The sequence below is a fragment of the Mastigoproctus giganteus genome, chromosome 3, assembly GCF_048544385.1.
Source record: "Mastigoproctus giganteus isolate SK-2022 chromosome 3, ASM4854438v1, whole genome shotgun sequence".
Classification (NCBI taxonomy): domain Eukaryota; kingdom Metazoa; phylum Arthropoda; class Arachnida; order Uropygi; family Thelyphonidae; genus Mastigoproctus; species Mastigoproctus giganteus.
The window spans coordinates 66,756,126-66,781,470 of record NC_143577.1 but is presented as its reverse complement, the minus strand read 5'-3'; the positions used below and the strand labels follow the sequence as shown (position 1 = coordinate 66,781,470).

General features: G+C 36.7%; 1 protein-coding gene across 1 annotated transcript in view; it reads right to left on the bottom strand.

Moving 5' to 3' along the window:
• The window catches only part of cv-c (RhoGTPase activating protein), a 534,147-nt gene that overhangs the window by 278,891 nt on the left and 229,911 nt on the right, over positions 1-25,345 (bottom strand). The window contains exon 6 of the mRNA XM_090369318.1: positions 8,757-8,799. Within this exon, the coding sequence (XP_090225444.1) occupies positions 8,757-8,799 (43 nt within the window). The remainder of the gene's footprint in view (positions 1-8,756; positions 8,800-25,345) is intronic.

Sequence of the window (25,345 nt, the reverse complement as noted above, 5' to 3'; positions counted from 1 at the left end):
AGGTACAAATAACGACAAAGAGAGAATGCGAACGCTAAAGTGGGGGAGGGGAATGCTCAAATTTCAACCATAAATAATACCTTGTGAAGTCTAAAATAAATATACACTTCTTGATGAATTAAATAACAAAAGATAATGCTCATGGATGAATCTGAAAGATTGAAATAAATACAGTAATTCAAACAATTATTTAAAATATATTATTTTATTTAATAATTTAGCTTTTATTTCAGTGCTCCAAATACACATTGATAGTGAGTTTCAATGGGCATAAACTTTTGCTATTTAATTAATTAAGAAATTTGTGTCATTTGGCACTTATAGAATGTTTGATAAACGTGCCAGTAACAGCTTCACACATTTAAAAATGAGAACTTGAAAAATTAATTTTCTGTGTATACTCCGGTACGACCACACGGTCAGAGCCCACGAGATAGAAATAATACAAGGAACAGCATCATATTTAGCACTCAAGGGCTTGAACGCCGGTAATTCAAGGCACGTGTGTTTATGCACCCTCGCGTCTAACCAATCGGCTACAACGGCACTTTCAAATACAGTAAAGTAATGCTAAAGAGCAATATTGGAAATGATATTAAATGTCTCCCTGAATATTTTCAGGAGCTTCAATATCACAGATATTGATGGTACCTTACGATGCAGAAACTGCCTACAAAATTTCCGTTGAATAGTTTTAAACTACTGTTTTGAAGTGATGTTCCCTCAATGAACATGAATGCCATGATCATTTACTGCTTGCTTGCATTACGCATGTTTACTTGTTTTACAGGTTATCAACGGATGGCAATACCATGCATAGAATACAGAATTTTACTTGTAAAGATAATTTCTCTAGCGCTATTTTACTCGAAATTATTCGCACTTTCATAAGTTCTCATTTAAAATTTGTACAAACGAGTGGTATTTTGATATAAACCTAGAAGTGTGAGTCAGTCTTGTTCACCAAGAATTTTGGATGAATAAGTTTAACGTTTCTAGAATATAAATCTTAAACTTCTGTTATGATCGGATTCAAAACGTAACTCGAAATGGCTGGGATGAATTAAAATGAATCCTTTTACATGCATTAATTAAAATGCACGTGAAACGTTTTCTTTTTAATTATTTAATTCATTCACTGAAAGGTCATTTTTTGATTACCCTTGCTGACGTTCAATGCTGATATATCACCAATCAGTAATCGTGACTTGTTATTGAAAAATATACTCTGATAGTAAAATGGTCTCGTTCCAAATGAGATTTTTCTATCCGGTGTATCAGCAAGAACTGGAAAAAGCTTCATGCATTTTAAACTATTTTGCAAATTACACTTTTAATTATTCACCAGAACACAAGATAATGAATACATCAGTCAGTATTCACCGACATACATCAAAACATACTTCTAAAGGGCGTATCTTGTGAAGAAGTGATTGAATCATTCGCCTTGTCTTCATTCACATTCTCTCACTTTTTTTTTTTTTTTTTTTTTTCCCTTCGAGCTTTTCATTGGAAGCATCTTCCAGAGCCCGATTGCTTGCGTCCGTTTTAAGTAGCGTAAAAGAAAATATTCTTCAGTAGAGCGATTTCGTCACTAAAACGCTTGGAATTTTCTTCATAACAAAGGATTTTTTGTAGTAAACAACGGCAGTACAGAAAAGAAGGGTGGAGGTGCAAAAAGAAGTTTCATGTCCTTTGAGATCAAAGTTACCCAAAGATCTGAAACAGCTTTCGTCATGAGGTTTTTAATCCTACCAGAGAGCAGCACAGGCAGTGGTGTAATTAGAAGAAATATGAAAGTCCATGTTGTCATGGTAACGAAGAAAAGACGGAAAGATGTCCTCGAAACACACAGAAGATGAATATGTGCAGATTTAATAACAGGTGAGAACAAAGTGTCCGATGTTGTATTGGTGACATGCAGTAAGGAATGACGAATGTTACAACAAGAAAGGAAAGCCATCTGTAATAAAGCCTGAAGGCGAAAAGTGAACTACTCATAAATTTCTGCGAACAGCCATATCTCAGTTTGCATTTGGTCAGAAAACTGCTAAGTTGAGTCATCTCAAGTATAGAAAAGAATTTTAAAAAAAGTCTTTAGAACAAATTAAATTGTCAGCAATTGGTCAATGGAAGGGGTGTATGGATGGGTGGGCGGGGGGGGGGGAAGGTTGTGGGTGTAAAACAAGATCCAGTATAATGAAAGGGAGAATGTCTATTATAGGTAGTCCAAAATTTACAGAGACGCGTTTTTAAAGTCTTTTTTTTTTTTTTTTTTGCATTGAATTAATTAATATAAACAGCGAATGCTATTTTCTGAGATGCCATTCGTCCATAATTTGATGTATTGTCAGTTTATTTTCGCCATCTGTGTAACAACTGGTACACGCAACTGATATAAAGAATCCTCTCATTTTTAACTTCATATTCATCTAGATTGTCCCGTCAATGAGATATGACATGGGCCATTCCTAGTTACGCCACTGTCTGTACGAATATTCAACTTCTTAAGTGCAGAACCGCAGTAGGGTAAATGTGACAATCACTTTGTGGTACGTCGGCACCAACTGTGAAATTACTTTGCGGCACAACCCGAACATTATCAACCAGATTCTTCAGGCTAACTCGATACGTCATCTACAGCAGCGTTTCCCAAACTTTTTTAGTCACGGAACACTTTTCATTTCGCAATATATTAACGGAACACTTACGAAACACAAATTTAGCGGAAGCCAAAGAACTGTTTGCTAATATTTTATTACATACGACTCCCTGTGCATCAGGAGCATCTTTATTTCCAACACATGAAAAGCCGAAATTCAAATAACTGTCATCATACTTTCGTTCTGGTCATTTATTAGTTGGTTTCTGTCTTTTAACTTCGGATTTTTGGGGAACAAAAGGCTGCAATTGTTCATCCTCACTTTGAAGTATGACAATATTGTGTTCGTTTTCATCGACCACAGTTGCACTACTAGGAGTACCTGCTTCTCGTTTTAAAGTTCCTTTTTTTTCAACCACAAATCCACGGTCACTTATTTTAGTAATAGCGTTTCGAAATAATTATCAAAAAAAAAAGTTATACAAGGAAGTGAGTTTAGTTGATATCGGTTCGCTTCCCCTCTCCTTCAACCCGTGTACACCAGGCTAAATCGCATACGAATGCCATATTAGGTCACTACATTGCTACTTTTTCGTAGATGCCATTTTCTCTATGCAAAGCCCGCCAAAATAAAGTGTTCTGTGGTCTATTTGATTATTAGTTTATGCCAGTATATTAATAATAACCGAAAAAAATTATGTTGAAAATTATAATGATACAAAAGTGGTATACGTTACAAATATGCTAAATTTATTTAAGAGAGAGAGAGCATGGCTTTTTTCAAGTTTTTATTTGCACAGTTAAAGAACGTAGAAAATATAAACTTATCTAATCTTGGAACTAATTTTGTTATTCTGGATTTTTATCTTCATTCCATACTTCTCATGTTGTTCTCAATATTGTCCATAACATGATGCCTTTTATATAATGAACCCCACACGTGCTTCTAGGATTTGGAGCGATTGGAGTACATTTTTTTTAAAAAATATACTCAGTCTCTGACCCCGTATAACATACGCAGAAAAATTTTATTTATTTATAAAAACAATTCTGGCAACAATCTTTAATTTTTCATAATACCGTTTTAGTGAATGATGGTGACTTTGGTAGGAAAAAAAAATGCTGATATCATTTTATCTAAATGACTTAAATCAAAACATATTGAATCACGACATCGAATGTCGCCAACAGATTTGAATTACTCCAATTCATATTTGCTTTCATTAATAACAGGCTATGACAGCAATGGTGATTTTTCAAGAGTATGTTCCGTTTACCTGTGGCTATCTAAATAGCTTGGGTTGTTAATTTGTTGTATAGCTTCAACTTAAATAATATATAAAGGGGGAAATTTTAAAGTCAAAACACACATAAAAATGTTTTAAATTTCTTTCATGCAAGGTAATAACGATAATTTTCTATTTATACTCTGGAACTACCTCATAGAGTCAGAGGAGGTCACATGATAGAAATTACAGAAAATTACCGCATTTGTGGGCTTTCTGCCACATGAGTGACGCGATGACTAAATACAGAAGAGTACGAACAGCAATATTATCACCTGGTATACTCACAATTGTTTTCCATTTTTAAAACGGAAATATTTTAAATACACATATTTATAAAAGAATAATTTGGATAAGTTTAGGTTAATTTTATTTCAGCATAAAAAAAATGTTACTCGAATGGCCATTTTTAAAAGTGACCTATTCTTGTAATTCATTACAAAGATGTCCTATTTGAATTCATTATCTAAAATATTAATCCCTATCAGTTGAAAGACGATCCCAGTCTTTTCAGTAGAATTTATTTTTACGACAGGAACCTGGATGCTCTCTATTAGCAATAATATGTTAAACACCTTTCCTAGAATAGTATTAAACCACGTTCATCATCTCTGCAGTATCCTGAAAGCTTCTAAATCCTTTAGGACATCCTGTTAAGTTAGATTTCAATTACTGTTCCAGCACACGAAATCTCCTGACAGCAAAGAAAAACACTGATTACAGAAATAACGAGGCACAGCAACTTCCTCGCGGTGTGCGTCGAGTTTATGGCTTCGGAGGATTTCTTGTTGTGAGAAAATAATGATGTTCCTATAGTCATGTGGGATACCAAGTACACAGGAGGCATGCAGGAAGGCATCATATACAGGGGTAAAGGTCTCCTTGTTAGAACTCCTCTTGAGATTACTACTTATGATGAGTCCTCGCGAAAAGACGGGTAAGTTCCAATAATGAACTACGATCTCTGTTCAAATGATCAGCCAACTGTTTATCAGCTTTACAGTATTACGAATTCGTGATTTTACTGTTTTCAGGTAAATAAAACAACTAAACATTAAAAAGTGGGTACAACTCTTCGTGGGAGATTATTATCTTGCTCATAGTTTTCGATTCGGCAAGTAAAAGAAAGTAAAAACAGTCAGTTATCTAAGGCGAAACAATGGTTCGATATTTTCAAGTAGTGTGTTCGAAAAATAATCACTGTACAGTATTTTAAAAATTAATACGCCGGAAGCAGTTTACGGTTCAAACTACACTTTAATTCCAGTGTAGTTTGACTGGTGACAAACTTTGCCATCAGTCAAGGTTTGGTCCTATACCAGGGACCAAAACAGATAAACTACTGAAGGTTGCACGCTGCATGGGTTGTCGCTGAAAGCGGGTGTTGCGGTGCGCAAAACCCGCTTGAAGGGTTTGAATACTCCATGCAATTAATTACGCATTTTTCGAAATAGAATTTAATTTTTATCTTTATTTGTATTTACTATTTTTTAAATTTAATAATAAAATACAAAAATTTACCAACTACTAAATAATAAAAAATAACATTAGTGTTATATGGTTATAATAATATTGCTGAATTCTGAAGAAGATACATGATAAAGCAACAGAAGATACAGATGAGAAAGCAACGCATGACACACATGAGAAAGCAACAAAGAAAAATCGAATATTATTAAAAAGCCAATGTGAAATTATGTTTTCACTCGCTAGTTTGAAACTAGGACAACGCATAACACTTGAAGCTGGCTACATGGAAATGGGCCGCACAATATGAAGGAGTGGGCCGCAGGTTGAACACTCACTTCATGCTGTTGTGGTCACTGAATTTGTGCGTTATGGCATATCGTTTGTTTAGGGATTTATTAGGCGCATCGGCAACTATGGCCATAGTGCGCGTTATGGCATACGCAACGCTTTATGTAATTTAACTGAATACAATCATCTATAGTAATTACACTTAGAACAGAGTCTATTCAAAACTGGCGTTATGCGATTGATGGCTAAATGGGAAAAAAAATCAGTTTTGTGTATTCTGGGGACACAAAAGTAGGTCGTTATTTGAGAAAATGTAGTAATCACTTACATACGTTGAAACAAGTTTAAATAAAATCTGTGTGAGGACTTTAATAGTCAAAATTTGCTGGAAGTTGAATATCGATATACCGAAAGAAAGTTGATTCGTTCGGAATTTCAAACCAATTTTCCAGTTCAGATGAAAAATCAAGTGCCGGGATTATAAAGTATAAAAGTTCATTTTCAGATAATATTTTTTGATTGATTATGATTTCTGTCAATCGTTGCAAATCTACAAGCAGTGTTAAGTGAAGAATCATATATTCTTAAGAAATATGATTCGTCACTTAACTTAACCTAATTAATTAAATAAAATAGTGTTTATGGCTCCAGAATGATGGGAAAAAGTTGTTTTCGTATGAAACTTTCTATAATACAAATTACGCATTTTTCGAAATAGAATTTAACAGGGTTTGGTGCTGAATACCTGTCTCATGCAGGTATTCCTGAACGTGTGTCTGTTGCTGTGTATCTTATGTAGGTAGGTTCTCCTGAACGTGCGTCTGTTTCTGTGTATCTTATGTAGATTCTGCTGAACGTGTGTCATATTTAGGCGCTCGTGAACGAACGTGTATCTGTTGCTGTGACAGATAAGTGCTAATTCTGGGCTCAGTCCAAGCGGTGGCACATGTGTGAACACTGTTCCCAAATGTTTGGTTCGGAGATTGCACCGACATTGTCATTGGGAAGAGGATTCTCCTCTCTTGAATAGTTGAGGGCAACTATTCAGGTGAAGCTATTGAACCATACGGGTGCTAATTTGTTGGAGAAGAAGGCAAAGTTTTGTCGATGCCAATTTAAGCAGCCAGAATTCTGAGGGATGGATTTTTTAATTCGTGGTGCAGTGGCGATCTAGATTTCATTACTGGCATAGATGATTGCTAGATAAACGGTGGCACTAATAAAGTTCCGTTATGGAGAAGTAATTTTGTGAGCCAGCGAAGCTTCGAGAAACCTGATGGCAGGCACCTAGATGGCTACGGAAGCAGAGATTGCGTTCAAAGATAACTCCAAAGTCTGATTGGATAAGCTCATTTTGAATGACTTTACTCTCGTAATGACGGTCTGAAAATTGTTGCATTTGGTTTCAGAGCGGTATACAACTTATCTGGATTTATCAAGAGGCCTAACGAAGGCAGATCGTTCTCAAACCCATCAAGCTTACTATTAAATCAGGCTGAAAGTTGCCAGACAGGAAGAATCAAACTCGATGCGGGTGAGCACTTTGATATCATCGGTATATGTTACATATTATGATATGGTATCATGCCACTCATGGATAATCAGGAAGACTAAAGCCAAGAATAACAGACGGGAGAGGACGCCATCTTATAAGATCCCCACATTAATCACTGTTGTCTGATCTGGTTATTATTTAATCCCCACACTTCAGCAGCACAATAGTTCTCTCACGGGATGAGCGTATTCAAAAACCACAGCGCTCCCCCCACGAATGCAAAAAAATGCTAAAGCAAATCTATAAGCGAATTAAAATTAACATCAAAAGCGGCTTGAATTATGTAATGGTCGTCCATTCCGGCTTTCCCTTCGCTCACAATCAATGCAGGAGTAACTTCTGGATTTTTGTCTCTGTGTAAAGTTGATGGACTTTATAGTCAGTTCCTTCTTTAATAGCTTTTATAACAAGGACTAGAGTAGTTAGCGGGTTAAGAAGGGTAACAAATAACTCGCCGGCGCAAAGACTTATGGGGGAAGCAGTGGTATTCTGTGAATTTCCGGCCTTCTCTTGAACGAGGGTTAGAGAAATACTTTCGTTAACATAATTTGATATCACTGTGACATCTTCAACTTGTAATAAAAATAAATATTAGTTTATTCTCTAGACGGCCGAGGCCATAGCAGTTAATATGCAGAGATAATTCCTAAGACTAGAACAATCTGGTCTTAGTTGTTGACGTGCTATTTAATCGAAGAGCTAACTGCACCAAGCTAAAAGATACCAAAATGTTCCTCACCGCACAACTACCTTTACTTTTAATTTCTCCCTCACAGCTTTCTCGGTAGGCTTTTATAGGCATCTCCCAGTTATCGAATACACTTTAACAGAAGGTTTCAGTTGGCCTTCAGAATTTGCTTATGGAAAGAAAACTGGTTCATTTTATAGGGAACTGCAGGTAAACAGTTTGAAGTAAACAGTCTCTTCTGAGACTAACTATAGATTAAAAGAACTCCTGTCATTAAACGGACGCGGAAGTACGTGTCACTTGCATTGTACAAGGGAGCTGGTTAATGAAGCGCTATTTTATTATCTCTATAGGCTTCTTATCTCATGTTCCTAGCAGGCAAATACGAAAAAATAAACACCTATCGTTACAAAAGGTTCGTATGAAATATATTCAGTTCGTGTTATTTGTTGGTCATAAAATTTTAATAATAAGGTAACTCGAGAAATGTTTCAATTTTAACTGCGAGAAAGCTTTTACGGCTAATGCACAGAATTACTGATACACACCACTCGTATTCACTAAATAGATAAAATGCAATATAAATGAGGCCAGACCTTTTGAATTAAAAATTAGGTTGGTCTATAATCGGTATGCAGATATAAGATTACGATACTAGCTAGCTGAGATCGATCCACAGCACGAGATTTACAATTCATCTAATCAATTATCATAAATTCATGGCAAATGCCATGAGTGGGCGAGGCTACTGTTAAGGATTTAGCAATATTTCATATGATGGCATTTTTTAACTACAAACATGAGAATATTCCTCAAAGAAAGATATAAAACTTTCCTACAACATATTAAACTACCGGCAAAACTTACCTATAAGTTCCTTCGCCGACTGCGATCTGGGTGCTATGAATACCTGAAAGAAAGCAGGAAAAAAATTATTTTCTGAATATTTATCGATTTATTTCAACAATATTAGTACGAATAAAGCGGCCCGTTAAATGACTTAAATCTTAATTGCTATGGTTGGGTCACTGGAATCTCAGCAATCCATTTCTCGACAGTCACCTCTAATTGAAATCTTAGTATTCATCCCCACAACCCCATAATTTCTTTTCAGTTTCAGGTGAACAGCCTTGCAATATGGTTTGTGCTCTTGTACTATATTTGAAAAATGAGATATAATTAGTTTGGGTTCACCATCCAATCTCACCAAATGCATAGATTTTTTCCCATTTACTGTACTTCATTTTTTTTTTTTTTTTAAATAAGTAGCTTACTGTAGGAGAATCTCATACTACATATCAAATATTTATATTTGACACACCAGTCGTGTAATAAGTGAAATTTTGGGATACTGATAAAATGATTTTTAGCAATGCTGAAGGGACAGGTGAAGATCTCCCTCTTCAGTATCAACATGTCAAATTATCGTCATGTCAAATTCCAGTTTTACAGTAGATTTTAAATAAATCTGTTGCCAAACTTACTGGTATACTAATGTATATAATATATTACACTTCTGAGAGTCAAGAAATTCATACTTTAAAAAATTCTTTATGTCAAATTTTGTACTTGTAATGAATAACTTAGAAGAATCCGGAAAGTGATCTGCAATTTACTGCAATCATCTTGCAATTAAATACATTTATTGTGTATATATGCGTATATGTGTGAGGGAGTGAGGGAGTGAGGGGGGGGGGGGGGTAAACATGAACTTGAATCATTCCTTAAGTCAAAGAAATGGCAGCTCATAAGTAAGGAGTTTAGTATCTCTTTTGGATTAATTAATTAAATAATTGATCCGATTTAATAAGGTTGACGGTCCTCAAGAACACCGTCCTGTATACCTTTTTTCTAAATGAAAACTATACTGTAATCAATTTCTTTGAATCTGAGGGCAAAAAAAAAGTCTTGTTTATACTCCAGCACGACCATTAGATAAAAGCGTTTATAATTAATCCTTTAACAATGAGTACATTGAACAGTATGTAGCAATCAAGCAGGCTTGAACTACGGTCTAAAACGCATATGCTACTTCACTCTCGTGTTGGGCACTGGGCTAAAAGATAAGTTTTTGAAGGGTTGTCTGAGGACATTTTCTCATACATAAGTAATTCGTCACAAATACTGCCCCACATTATTGTAAACTTTAAAATATTTGAAAAAATACAAAAGGCCAATACAAAATCAACAATTTTCTTATACTGCAAAATGTATATGTTATATATAAAAAAAATTAATATACGAATTTAATGTGAACATTGTGAAAGTGAATGAAAAAGGGACGGGAAGGGCATTTTACATAAATAAACTAATTTTTAGGGGATGTCTTTTCTTGACATGAAATGAAGTGTCCCAATAGGACACTTCATTTCATGCTTTTATTAGAAGATCATTAAGGACTTCGTACGCAAATCCAACTGCATTATTCATGTAGGTGCAATCAAACTCGAAGTAACAAGTGGACACATGGTCACTGTTCCTTTTCTAGTTTCTTATATATCACAGAAATACTATCCATATTTCAAAACTTTTAATTAAGCAGTTTTATTTTTGTTTACTAACATCCCGGAGAAAGAAATAATATCGTATAGTTTACGCTCTGTGGGGAGTACACGGCTCGTTAGCTGGCCACTGTAATTAATCATTAGTAACACTGACAACATACCAACACTATTATACTGCAGTTAAATATGCAACTTCTTGAAATTATGAGAATCATTTCGATATGCTGTCAGTATTACTAACTGATACTGTTGGGCAGCAAAATAATCCCCCCCCCCCTCTCTCTCTCTCTCTCTCTCTCTCTCTCTCTCTCTCTCTCTCTCTCTCTCTCTCTCTCTCTCTCTCTCTCTCTCTCTCTCGAGCGCGCAATATTCTATAGAATATCTAAAGAAATAGAATAGACAAAGTACATTTGTAGAAAGATGTGAAGTCAAAATTTACTTAATAACATGTAAATAAAGGACTGGTATGACTATGTTTCTATCTACTCCAGTATGATGCTAGGAAATAAAAGAGGAATGTATAAGCTTCAGAAAAAATTGGTACCTACAGAAAATATTGGATAAAATGGGCAAAGATGCTCTTTCTGTATTTCTTAAATTTACTAGCCAGTACAGTATATAATATATTGGGGTAGTTGTTCTTTCTTTAGGATACAAGAAGTGAAGGAATTTGGAATTGGAGTTTCAACGAGGTTTCTCGGTTTTTTTTTTTTTTTTTTTTACCCAAATGTAAATGGCGAGTCGACTCATTTTATAACTTTAAAGTTACAATGCATATTTCATAAATCTATCCAACATTGGAATGTTGGATAGAGTTATTACAAATTAATATTACATTAATTAAAATGGCTTACATGTACAGAAAGTAAATTTTTTAAGGTGACAATGTCAGTTTATTTGGAGTTTTGAAGTACTGAATCACGTGGCCACATTTGCACCAGTTGTAGGTAAAGACGCCCTACCTTTGAGTGGTGAAAGATTTCCCACAAATTCTTCCTTATGCTTCTCTTTTCGACCAAGTAAAATTTTTAATTTCATTATTAATTTGTAGTTTAAGTTGCTTTATATTTATATATAAATTAATGCACATCTACAGTACATTAAATGTAGTATATATGTTAATTTATTTTATTTTATTGTTTTTTTTTGCATTAATTCAAAGCACAGATTTGATTTAATTTAATTTTAAAAAAATCCGAATAGGCTTTTCCGGATCATTTTTAAGACATCCAGAGCTGACTATCAGGATATTCGAGGTGAGTACAGCTCGTACTCAAGCAAAAATCGTTCAATTTCGCCAAATATTTGTCAAATGGCTAAAAGAAAATTTATCCCATAAACCACCGAGAAAGTTCTTTTAATTCTTGATCCCACACAAATGAATGACACACTGTATTATTCAGTTGGAAATGGCATTATAATCCTTTTTTTATTCTCTAACACTCCAAAATTAGGTAGTTTGTAGGTAACAAACCACCTATTGATTTAAAAATGACCAAAGGAAGAAAAAGAACAAAGACAAAAGGAAGAAAAATTACCAAACTACAATAATACTGGGAGCAGCCTTCGAAGTTGCACTTAAGAGTAAGTCTAAACGAAGATACAGGCGTTACGGAAATCAAAATATTGATGAACCCTCGAATCAATTTACTCCTGCTGAATTTCAAGAAGATACAACAGCTGGGACGATCAACCTCAGCAATAAAATTTCCAATGAATTCTAAGCATCACAGTGTACCACAGACTAACAAAAACGTTTTACGAAAATTTCGCTTCTACCTAGGCTCACATCACGTAAGAAAGGAACGGCAGGTAACAAGCTCTACAGAATGTCTGAACATCACCAAATTATACTGAGAAATAAAAGACGGAATGTTGAGACTAAGAAAAAGGCACATTCTCTACCTTTTATTTAGCCAAAGCTTTCTGAACCATTAACTGGACGAGGAATAGTGCATCGAGTGTAGAAATAGACAGAACAGAACAACATAGAACATAAAATGTTTCTGTTTTGTAAAAAAAAAAATAAATAAATAATAAAATAAAATAAACATATATTTATGTAATATTTTTAATGGATTTTCAAACTTAATATTACTGTAAAATCTTTCAATAAATTTTGTTTAACATTTCATTATTATTTTTCTTTTTAACTGACTGGGCTTTACACAACGTGAAAATTCAAATGGCCGTCCAGACCCAGTATATGGGTAAAAATGCCATTTTTGTGATTTTAGTTTAACCTATTATTTCGTGTTAATTTTTAAATCATTTCTTTATAGAAATTCTTCAGCAGCGAAAGAACACAGCACAGAATACACGGCTAAAACAGAATAAATTTTATTCATTAGAAATTCGGGACCCATTTTACAAAAAAGCGGGATTTCTTTACTCAATTTCCGCAAATAGAAAATACCATGACGGTGAAGGAAGCAGTCTTATATTCTCATTCCAAAAATGGAAATCTTCACTTCAAAGATATTGGAGAACTTAATATAACCGAATAGAAAAAATTAAACTGTAAGTGAAAATCCAAAAATAAAAATTGACAGAATTATGAGTTAAGAAACAAAGGGGTTGTGGTCCTGAGATAGTGCATGTGGTCAGTGGTATTCATGTTGCACAACTGAACTCCTGCGCCCACCCAAAAATTGTATCCAAGCATGGTCCATTTTTTATTGGGAGCTGTTATATCAGATGCCATAAAAACAGTTATAATGAAGTTATAAACTCCATTTGCCACTGCAACTTTATTTTTTCAAGGAAGAATGAATTACAAGAAACCGTTTCTTTGATTTCTCTCTTGTGATATGCTAACAACGTTGTATCTCTGCTAAACATGCCACCTCATGAAATTACGAGAAAAAGAAGACAAGCTATTAGAAGATCAAATCAAAATTATCCTTAAACATTTAGTAACGTCAAATATCTTTGCCATGATATCTCGTACATCAAATGGTGTAATGTGATTATATAACAAAATATCACAGAGAATCACATAATTATTCAGGTAATGTCATTGATCCACTGATCGAATTTATCCCACATTAGTGGGTAAAGTAATGAGTTATATTTTTTTTATTTAGGTGAAGCAGATCAATGGAATAATATACAAAGAAGCATAAATATAAGAAGGCTTTGTGCAAAGTCATATGGGACTATCATGGACAGATTATCAATTTAGAGTGGTTAAAATATATCAAATCAAACGTAAGAAACTATTTTAAAATTTTATCGCTCCTTCACATCTTCCAAAAAATACATACTTTCCATTTCCATTAGCATCAACACAATACTGATGGAACCATCATTTTCAGCTATCACATTAGCTCTGTTGGAATATCTTTGATGAGGAAGTTGTTTTAGGGCAAGCTCTTAAAGCGGCATACGTCTATCGTTAAGGGAAAAATCAAAAGGACTGGACTAATAAGTAAACATGAGAAGGGAGATCGTTAGTCATCAAGACATTGGAGGTTTTCATTTATTGTAGTGGTCAAGGTAGCTAATAATCGGCAGTTATTAGGTAGAAGATTGTGTCGCGTATTTCCAGAGAATCAACTCCGTAATTGAAAGAATAGCCAGGAACGTCAAGAAGAAAAATTTCTTGTAAAAGGAAGGATGTTGTTGTAGTAGGGTTTCAGGAACACCAGCAACTAAGGCCATATTTCCCAGTAATATACTGCCTGTAAATTGAGTGTATTCTGTGGTCTATTTTTTTGTTTTCTGGAGGAAATATCCGCGTTTCAAGGAGAAAAAACCATGCTACCATCGTCTTGGGACATAATAACTCGTCGGGGAATCATGACTCATGCGGAAATAGCCGATGGCGATTTCCGGTTAGTCATGATTTTATCCTTTGCAGAACCAGTAGCATTTATTCCAAGTCGACCTAGTTGATAATCATAGTTCATCTCGTGATTCTCTTCTTTGTTGTTGTTTTTGGTTTTTAGGAGCATTAGCAACTAAGGCCATATTGCTCAGAGGTTATGCGGTAGTCATTCCCTGACCTTTCCGCATCTTCCATATTTGGTGGTCAAGGGCTTGAACTCCGCTCTAATCAAAAAGCATGTGCTACGCACTGCTGCTCCTGCCCACCTGGCTATGGAGGCCCCCTCTTCTTTGTCACAGTTGTACGGAGCGAACCGAACTTAAGTTAAAATTAAGATTTGGTGCATTGCTGCTAGAACAATTTGAGTCAATGAAAAAACGGGTGCTTGCCCTCGAGATTAATGTAACTGGGAGCTGAAGGACTCAAGCGTCAGGCACTCAAGATTCTAGCAACCTACCAAGTGATGCACTCCCAATTCGGGCCCTAGAACAGAATAACTAAGTGCAAATTAATTTAGTTCAAAAGAACTTTGTTCTATTAGGAGACTCCAATGTCAGGGAAACGGAAATATTTTTTTGTAATAAGGATAAGTGGACTAGAACCGGGGTATATCTGCAGGGAGCAACAATTAATGATTTCACCAAAAGATTCAGATTTTAATGGGGGTAAAGAGAATATTATTATTCATGTGGGGACTAATGATATAAACATACACGATCTGACGATTTGTTAAACAAATATAGCACCATGCTGAAGAAATGCCGCGAGTTAGGTCACAATATCTACGTGTCTGCAATTCTGCCCAGCACGATAGGAGGGGTCATATACTGAAAGCAGGCGTCTCCGTAGCCAGGTGGGTAGCAGTGCGTAGCACACGCTTCTTGATTAGACCGGGGTTCGAGCCCGTCACCACCAAATACGAAGGATGCGGAAAGGTCAGGGAATGACCACCGCATATCCACGGAGCAATATGGCCTTAGTTGCTAATGCTCCTAAAAACCAAATAACAAACAAACAATACTGAAAGCCTTGTGGATTCACTCAAGAATTGAAGGACTCTTCAAGGCTTTTGGGGGAAAATTTCTATCAGCTTGGTCCGCCCTTGTATGTAGAAGGAATCTGCTTTGGGATACATTTAAACAAATGGGGTGCAAGGGTTTGTGCCAGTATTATTGAGGATACCTTAAAAGTTCAGAGAAACTGCTAGTTTGGGGGGAAGAGGGTAATATAGCTACGCGTTTATCCGATAATACTGGTCAAAGTAACGCTTGGACATATCGCAAAAAACTCTTGTTTGTTACCGCAACAAAACATGTTAGCAAGATGTTCTGAGGGCAGAAACGTTTCAAATGAGCGAGTAGCTAATGTCAGGGAAGCGAGCTTAAATAAATTTAAGGGGTGTGTCAGGGTAGCTAACTTCACAAGAACACTAAATCTTAATTGTTTATACAATAATGTCAGAAATGTGAATAAAATGAGTGAATTCGAAATGCTGGTTACGACAAGTACACCGCCGTAGCCGAGTGGTCAGTGCGCCGGTGCATTAGTACACGTGCCTTGAGTGACCGGGGTTCAAGCCCGTGACTGCTAAATACGGTGCTGTTTCTTGTATTCTGTCGATCTTGTGAACTCCTCTGACCGTTTTGTCGTCCCGGAGTATAAACAGAAAATTTATTTTATTTATTTTAAGTAACGCTAACATAATAGGGCTTACAGAAACGTGGTGCCACCTGGAAATATGGGATGATGAATTTCAGTACGGTATGTACAATTTATGCGTCCGTAGCCGAGTGGTCAGGAGTGGGAATGCAGTAGCAAACGCTCTTTGAGCAGACCGGGGTTCAAGCCCCTGACTGCTGAATACGCTCGATCTGCCAACCCGCAATGGACCAGCGTGGCAGATTATGGTCCATTTCTCTCAACATGAATTGTTGAGGAGGCTTCCATCCTGCAATGGGTTGATAATGGCTGCGCTTTTTGTATTTTTTTATGTACAATGTATTTAGGAAATATAGGGCAGACAGAAGTTGTGGTGGGATCATGCTTCTTATCAAAAACAACCTGAGCGCGACGAAAGCTTTCCGGGATTCAGACGTTTCTCATGCCAGAATCTGTATGGCGTGAGATAGTTGTAAGCAAAGATATAATGACAATGGGAGAAATCTACATGCCAGGTAATTGTGAAGATTATTCTAAGAGCCTCTATATGCAAATAGAATGAGCAAGTAAGCTCCAATGTCTTATTATGGGTGACTTTAATTTGAATCTAATTGACTGGAGAAAATGGGAAGGAAACTCCACATGGGGGACAAAATTTTTAAATAACCTAGATGATTTTTATTTGTACCAACATGTCGGGAAGTACTAGGGAAAAGAATAGTCTAGACCTCATTATCACCCATTAAACAGATGACATAATAGGGCTAACAGTACAGGAATCAGTAGCAGGACGTCATCACGGAGTTCTACGGTGGACGAGAGAGAGAGAGAGAGAGAGAGAGAGAGCAGTAGTTAAATGCAAGGGAATGGGTTATAATTTCAGAAAAGGAAATTATGATGCCTAAAGGTACTATTAACGGGGTAGATATCACACAGAGAGCGAATACAATTGAATTAGAGTATACCTTTAAAACATTAATCACAGAAGCCTTGAATGCGTATATACCACTAAAAAAAAAAAAAAAACTCCACAAGGAGGATTCCAAGCTGGATGAATAACAAAGTTGCCAGATTACGTGAGCAGAAAAGATGGCATGGAAACGTACCAGAGCAATAAAAAGTACTGAAGCTTATAGCGGCTACAAAGTAATCTGTATCAGTGCCATAGAAAAGGTTAGTCTGAGAAAGGCAGATTATGAGAAATCACTGGCAAGGAGAGCAAAGAGCGGGGATAAGCAATTCTTCGGTTATATAAATGCAAAGAAGAGAAGGACAAACCAGATCGAACCCTTATGTAATAGACGTGGAACAGTATTAGATATCCCAGCTAATGTTGCAGATAAACTCAGTTACTTTGCATCGATATTTACAGAAGAAAAACCCTTCACGTCAATGAGAAATTCTGGGAGTGAAGTTGAAAAAAATTTAATTAATGATGTTGAAATTTCACATGATTATTTAATGAAAACTTTCGACCCTACAGGCCAGTAAGGCTCCTGGGGTTGATAGTATTTATCTTATAATCTTAAGGGAGGCGGCAAATGAATCATTGAACCATTGAGGCTAATTATGAGAGCATCAATGGACTCAGGAGTGATTCCGTTGGATTGGAAAAGTGCCAATGTATCTCTAATAAATTAGGGCGGTTCTAAGAGTGAAGTGGGATATTACCGACCTGTCAGTCTAACTTCAGTAGTACGGAAAATCATGGAGGCAATGATCGAAGGTGGAATTTAGGATTATTTAGATAGAAATGAAATGCTGAACGAATCTCAGCATGGTTTTATAAAGGGAAAATCATGTTTAACAAATCTAGTTAGCTACTTTGAGTTGGTCACTCACCAGCTGCATCTAGGGAATAATTTCAACATTGTTTATTTGGATTTCAGCAAAGCATTTGACTTTGTTCCACATGAGCGGTTACTTTATAAGCTGGAACAGGTTGAAATCATGGGAAAGGGAAAAATTCTTAGATGGATAGCAGGATGGCTTCAGGCCAAGAGGCAGAGGATTGTGATAAATAGTTATTCCTCAGACTGGGTTGATGTAAGAAGTGGGGTTCCCCAAAGATCAGTATTAGGGCCACTGTTGTTTTTTTGATTTTCATAAATGACATCGATGAAGGGATAGAGGGCGTGATGTCTAAATTTCCAGATGTCGTAAAGATTATAGAGTATGTGAAGTAGTTAATGATCACCGCCAAGCAGAACTTTTTTCAGAGTGGTCTACACAGACTTTAGTGATGGCCAGAAAAATGGTAGCTATGCTTTAATGCAGCAAAGTGTAAGGTATTACACCTGGGGAACAGTAATCCCAAAATAACTTATACACTTGGTGGAGTTGAACTATAGATATTAGTGGAGGAAAGGGACTTAGGTATTACAATACGGTCATACATGAAGTTCTCCGAGCATCGCAGGCAGGTTGCAAGGAAGGCCCATGGTGTCCTATCGATGATTTATCGAACATTTGCTAAAAGAGATAAGGACATCATAAATTAATTATACAGAGGTTGATTCAGCCTTTTGATAACGATTTTGACATTAATCCTGCGTGTGAGGTACGGCAGCAATGTAAATTTTTTTTCGCGCAGGCACAGTCCCAAACTTATCAATAGGTGCTTCAGTTGTAGAAGTTGTTTTAATGTCGACATGCCTCGGAAATTGGACCCCTCGTTGGAAGGTTACATAACCGCGCTTTCCGAAGAAGGGTACAGTTATGCGAAAATTATTGATAGGTGCAAGTCGAAAAATTTTAGTGTATCGAAGTTTGGTATCCATAAGGTTTTGATTTTTTTTTTTTGATTTGGTAGTTGTTGGCGCATCGGCTTCTGTGGCCATATTGCACCTCCCAAGGTTTTTTGCAGTACTTTGATCCAAGCCCGAGGCGGGAATCGAACCCGCGACCTTTGGGTTGCCGGGCAGGTACTTTACCCACTCGGCTAGCCCGGTCGGCATAAGGTTTTGAATGGTATAGGAAGCTGCTGCAAGTGGGCGGAAAACACCGAAGAAACTGCATCCTGCTCCAAGTCGAACGAGGGAGGTACTACGAAAAGTGTAGTCGCTTGTTGACGGTGAAAATCCAAAAACCCAAAGAGCTATAGTGTCACGTGTGAGAACATCCCAGTCAACCGTTTGTCGCATAATCAACGAAAATTTGCAACTGGAGAAGAAGCACAAGGCCCACGTACCCTACCTAGGAGCAAAGCACATTGCAGAGCGGCGGATCAATGCTTGAAAACTCTACGAAAAATATCTGGCAGCTGGAAGGTGGAAATTTGTAGCAACACTGGATGAAACGTGCGTATACCTCACCGATTGCAACAAAATTCAGGCAATTTATTACCGTCCACAGGATGACAAGGCCTTTCCAACATGGGCGCATCAGTGCAAGGAAAGTTTTGGTCGAGGTTTTATGGTTGTAGCCGGTTTCTGATATAATGACAAAATTGAGTTGCGTAGAGTCGCTAAAAACGTGCAAGTCAACTCAGTGTATTACTAGACTGAAATTCTACAGCCGTTGTTTGAACGTGAAATACCACATTGTATGTTTCTGAAGCTGAAAAGGTTGTTGTTATTGTTATTTGGTTTTTAGGAGCATTAGCAACTAAGGCCATATTGCTCCGGGGATATGCGGTGGTCATTTCCTGACCTTTCCGCATCCTCCGTATTTGGTGGTCACGGGCTCGAATCCCGGTCTGATTAAGAAGCGTGTGCTGCGCACTGCTGCTCCTGCCCACCTGGCTACGGAGGCGCCATGATGCTGAAAAGGTCTGCGTGCACCAGAATAAGGCGTCCAACCACATGTCACGTTCCACCTGCGCTTTTTTGCAGAGAATGGAAGCGGCGACAGGTAATCGTTCGATTCCGTTTGCAGTTGTACCTGTTAAATCACCTGACGCCGCACCCACAGATTTTTGCGCATTCGGACTTTTGAAAAGCGCTCGCGGAAACCGCCGCCCCAGAACTGTTGAAGGTTTGTTGTAAGTCTGCCATCAGGAATGGGAAAAGATCGACTTGGCAGTTTTGCAGCATGCTTTACTTCAATGTAAATTGCGATGCCTTGTGATAGTCCATGAGCAGGGAAAACAAATAGAACACAACCGATGGCGGCGGCATGGAATTTCGTAGTTTTAAAGGACTGTCAAAATCGTTATCAAAAGGCTGAATCAACCCTCCGTATAAGGCTGTTGTTAGACCACATTTGGAACACTGCGTTCAAGTATCGATGAACCGCACTTAAAGAAAGATATTGAGGGTCCAAAGACAGGTAATTAGCCTGGTGAGATCGGCAAAAGGACGCCCATATGAAGAAAGACCTCGAATATGTGCGTTGCAGACCTTAAACACCTCAATCAAGTCTCAATCAAGGAGACTTGATTGAGGTGTTTAAGGCTCTGAGAGGCATAAGTAAAATGAATGAGGAAATTTTCACGGTTATAAATGATTCTAGAACTAGCGGCCATAAATTCAAGTTACGGGGGAGATGTTTAGACTGTATGGCAGGAAGTTTTATTTTAGTCAGCGAGTTATAAATTAGTGGAATAAGTTACCTGCACGGGTGGTAGAGGCTGACAGTTGGGAGAAATTTAAAGGTCAGCTGGATAGTTACCTACGGGAGAAAGGGCCTACCGGACTAGCCGGGCGGGTAAAGTGCTTGCCTGGCAACCCAAAGGTCGCGGGTTCGAATCCCGCCTCGGGCTTGGATCAGACAGAGTACAAAATGCAAAAACCTTGGGAGGTGAACTATGGCCACAGAAGCCGATGCACCAATAACTACCAAAAGAATGAAACTGGAGGAAGGAACCGTATATGTCGTCTGTTTTCTTTTCTTTTTTATTTATTTTTTTTTAATTTTCTTCTTTTTATTTTATTTATTTATTTATTTTTTTTTTTTTGGCTGGTGCAGCATAAGCCATACGCCCCATTGCACCAAGTGGCCACTGCTAATACTACCTCATCCACGTTTTGAAAGAGGCCCATAAAAATTTCTCACGTCATCGACGGGACTCGAACTCCGTTCTTTTCCACCCGGTGTGGGGAGGACAGTGATTCTACCAACTGTGCTACCCACAAAGGCAAGGAAGAAGGATCTGCTGATTGAAGACTCCAGAAAGGAAAAGAAAATACTGTACTAGTAAATGAAAATCATCAGATTCGCCAATTACGGAATGCTATTGCTAATAAAATATCATCTCATCTCTAGACATCTCTGAACAGTCCAGGTTACGTGTCCATCCTTGCAACCATCTGCATCCCTTCGTGGTCATCGTGCACCCACAGGGCAATGGACTCTTCCTGCAGGGCATTGCACCTCCACATAGAGCCATGGTGACTAGAACATGATTCGAAGAGCATTCCTCAGATTTTGCCACCATGGAATGGCCTTCCCGTTCACCAGACATGAACCCTGTGGAACATCTTTGGGATGAAGTAGAAAGGTCCGTTCGAGCTTTGGATCCTCCACCCAGAAATGCGACGGAATTATGGACAGCGGTGCAGCAAGCATGGATGGAAAGACTTGTGGAATGATTTTGTGAACTAGTATACTCAATGCCTCGCCGTATGACTGCCCTTAACCGGGCGAAAGGTGGGCATACCCGTTACTAGGTAGGTATCCCATGATTTCTGTCCACTAAGTGTATATCTCAATTAAAGTTCCTATTAAAAATAGTCAGTCCTTTTTGAGAACTACCTTTAATTTCATCTTACACATATTGTGTTTCTTTTATTTCTTAACTGCCATGCTACTTAATTACTACATAATTCTTTTCTTATTCTATTTCACATTTTATGCTAATGTAGAGATATGTCTCCCATACAATAGTCTAATGCTAAAGATTCAGCCCGCCTCACAGATACTCCACCACATCGAAAGAGCTGTATTCTAAAACGCTAGTCGTGTTTTGCTGAATGAAACAGCAGAATTTGGAGAGGAGATAAAATTAACTCCCACCAACTCTTTTGATACCGACTAAATCAGCACTAGATGAAGGAGCCTATAAAAGTTACTCCAGGCTTCCATTGCACTCGAACTTCTTATTTTCAAATGATAAACTAGACTACGGTGGTTGTTTTTGATTTTCACAAGGCATCCAGGGGAGAAGATTGCCTAATTATATTCATATTAAAATTTTGCTAAACTGTTTATATGCAAATTAGAAGCGCCGACATAAAGTTAGAACAGCATCATTTTACTATTTGTTCTTTAAAGGGCAGCATAAATATTTATATCTTAAGAAATGCCATCTTAGTACACAGCTCACTGGAATAACCTAATATCCACCGTCATTAATTAGCCTTAGAGGAAAGCAGTAAGCGTTTCACCATCACCCGATATTGAGTTTACGTCACTTTTAGCACACAAAACATTAACAAAATTATTTCTCGCCTGCTTTCTTGAAAGCAATTCATAACGGGATGCCTGGAGATACTGTTATTGGCAAGTTTTTTTTTTTATCCGGCAATAATTTTATAAAAGTAAATATAACTGTTGTTTATGACCTATTTAAATAAGAGCAAACTAAATAGGCGGCCAATCTCAGAACCTATAATTAACAGTATTTAATAAAGGCATTGAGTCAACCGGAAATTACTTAAGGGAAATGATCTCTCAGCCTATTGCTATGATCGGAAAGGCGAATGGGGGGGGAGGCTGTAACTAGATGCTAGGAGCTGGTTGCTAATTTGTGCACATTAGTGCACAAATTAGTGCACAATGTTAGTGCACATTGTGCACTAACATTGTGCACATATGTTGGATTATCGAAAAACCTCGTTTTTCGATAATCCAACATATGTGCACAATGGGGGCTATTTTTATTTTATGGATCGCATCATTGTTTTTCCCTTAGGAGAAAGAGACGATAATAGAGGGCCTTCCATTTCCAAGGATCGGATGTCTACAGAATTATATTAACTGGTTTTATGACTTGCTTTCAGATTTTGTTTTGTCCCGAGTATTTCAGTTTTATTCCCAACATACTACCTCTAAATATAGCAATAGATATATTAAGATTATTTTTCGATTTTCATTTGAAATTTTTCCAAAAGTACTTTTTTCTTATTTTTAAAGCACATCACAGTGCGAGACAAAACAAGCAAATGCAACTTTCAAATCAAAAATTTACACTCTGGTAGATGGGAAGTGTGTAGAACCTCTTTTACCTACCCATTAACCTTGCTAAGTGAGTTCAACAAGGTTCGAAAGGTATAAGTTACGAGTAGGCTTTCATTCGTCTCTTACCAGAGACATGACGAGATTTTCAATCTTGTAAATCGTGGCAGCAGCGATGCAAGACCTGAGCTTGTTAAAGGATTTACGTGCGCCCATGACACTAGGACTACAGCGCATGCCCTTATCTCCTACACGTGTGAGTTAGGGCTGACCTCGTTTTTCGATAATCCAACATATGTGCACAATGGGGGCTATTTTTATTTTATGGATCGCATCATTGTTTTTCCCTTAGGAGAAAGAGACGATAACTAGGAGGGACTACATATACCCAAACAAAAATGATCAACATAAAGTACTTCAGACAAAGCGCTGGACTTGTTTCCAGTAACAAACAGATCCTCACTCACTGCGAGAATTGCTTGTCTGATATTCTAAGCAATTCCTCAGTAATGTGATGTATCCCAAGGCAACTTGATAATGGACCAATTAGCTCGTCACATATGGTGGTTATTAAACTAGGAACGAAGCCAAATAGTAAGTGCTTCCAGTGCATGTACGCATTAAAGAGATGGCAGGTTTCGCTAGCCGTAGTGTCAGAGAAATGATTTTACTCGACACCTTTACCGGGTGCTGATATTCTAGCTGTAAGCAATAACTGACAGAATAAATCATTTTTCCATTAAATTATCTTATCTAGTTTCATTTCAACATAGAACTCTTTCTTAGTCTCAACTAAAAGCTGTTTATAAATGTCGCTGGCCTTTGTTACGATATGCAATGCCATTCGTTCTTTTCCCCTTTAGTTTCAGAAAACTTCTCTCTTAAAATAATTATTTATTACAATTAATACATTATTCAGAGTTATTTCAAATATATTTCTCATCATATGTTTCATTATCTAATGTGTGAAGAAATTAAAATAGTTTCCTCAGTTCTAAAAATAGCGGATAATAATAATAAATATTGTTATTAATATTCCAGCAGATGGCAGAAGTGGAAATAATATATACATTATGCGTGTTTCGAAATTTAACATTTATCCCACAAAGATAAATGTGAAATAAAACAAAAAATCTTGATTAAATAATACCTGGGTAAAAAGAAGCCCCCATATGTTTTCTTACGTATTTGAAGGAGAATCTAGAACTAAAGGCATTCGAAATAACCAGACATTTATTTTATGATCACGATGACCCAATAAAAAATATGCAAACCCTTCTTCGAGAAACTTGTAACTATTAGAATATTTATTTTTATTCATTTACTATGCCATTCATTTTGTCCATTCCGTGAATTTTAATGTAAATGCACACATTACTTTGAATGATAATGATAAAAAGTACAATCGATGATTAACTCCATTAAGAGCAAAGACAAACAATTTAACTATTCGAAACCTGTAAGAAACGCTACTACAAACAATATTACTACTGAATTAATACATATATAGAAGTTCATAAAATACATATGCACATAAATAATTTTCTAAAAAACAATCGTAATTGCAATTTCAGAGGTATGCTTGTCTATAAATTTATCACAGTCGTTTTAGTTAGCCAATGCAAAGTGGTTTCTCTATATAAAAAAATAAAAAAGACTAAATATGGAAACCCGTTTTCAATAAGAATTTGACAATCTAAAAAGTTTACGTTTTAGAACTCGAAAACCTAACTGCTGATGAATTGTTTATTTCTGTTGAGGACAACAAATTTTTGTTTTAAAAGTTGAGCAGCAGTGTAACAGCGCAATCAATTGCAAATATGTTGGTATCAATTCATGCCTTTCTAACCCTAAGCACATGCTTTTAATTCAAGTTCAGAATTTTATACTTTGCGTATAAGTAGACCTTAAAATTTTAGACGATTTTTCATTACTTCATGTGTCCATTTACAGGACAGAACATATGGTAAATCATTATTTGCTATATAATTTGATCATTAAAAGATTTTTGGGCAATCTAGAACTTTTCGGAGCTCATTTCAAATTCGTTCATGGCTCACCGTTTAAGAAACACTGATGTTTATCATATGTTGTAAACCGCACGCAATTATAAAGGTCGGTCTGTCTGCTTTACAAAGTTAAAAATACTCCAGTTACCCACCTGATTCGGTAATGATACCGCAAAATGTAAAGCCGTAGGCCTTTACATTTTGCACTATCAGTACCGAATAAACCAGAGCACAACAAAACTAATTCGGATTAAAAGTTATCAAATCCCAACCTTAATAAAAAATAATAGCAGCCTGTCATATGGAAAGAAAATAAATAATAAAGCAACAAATTTTTAC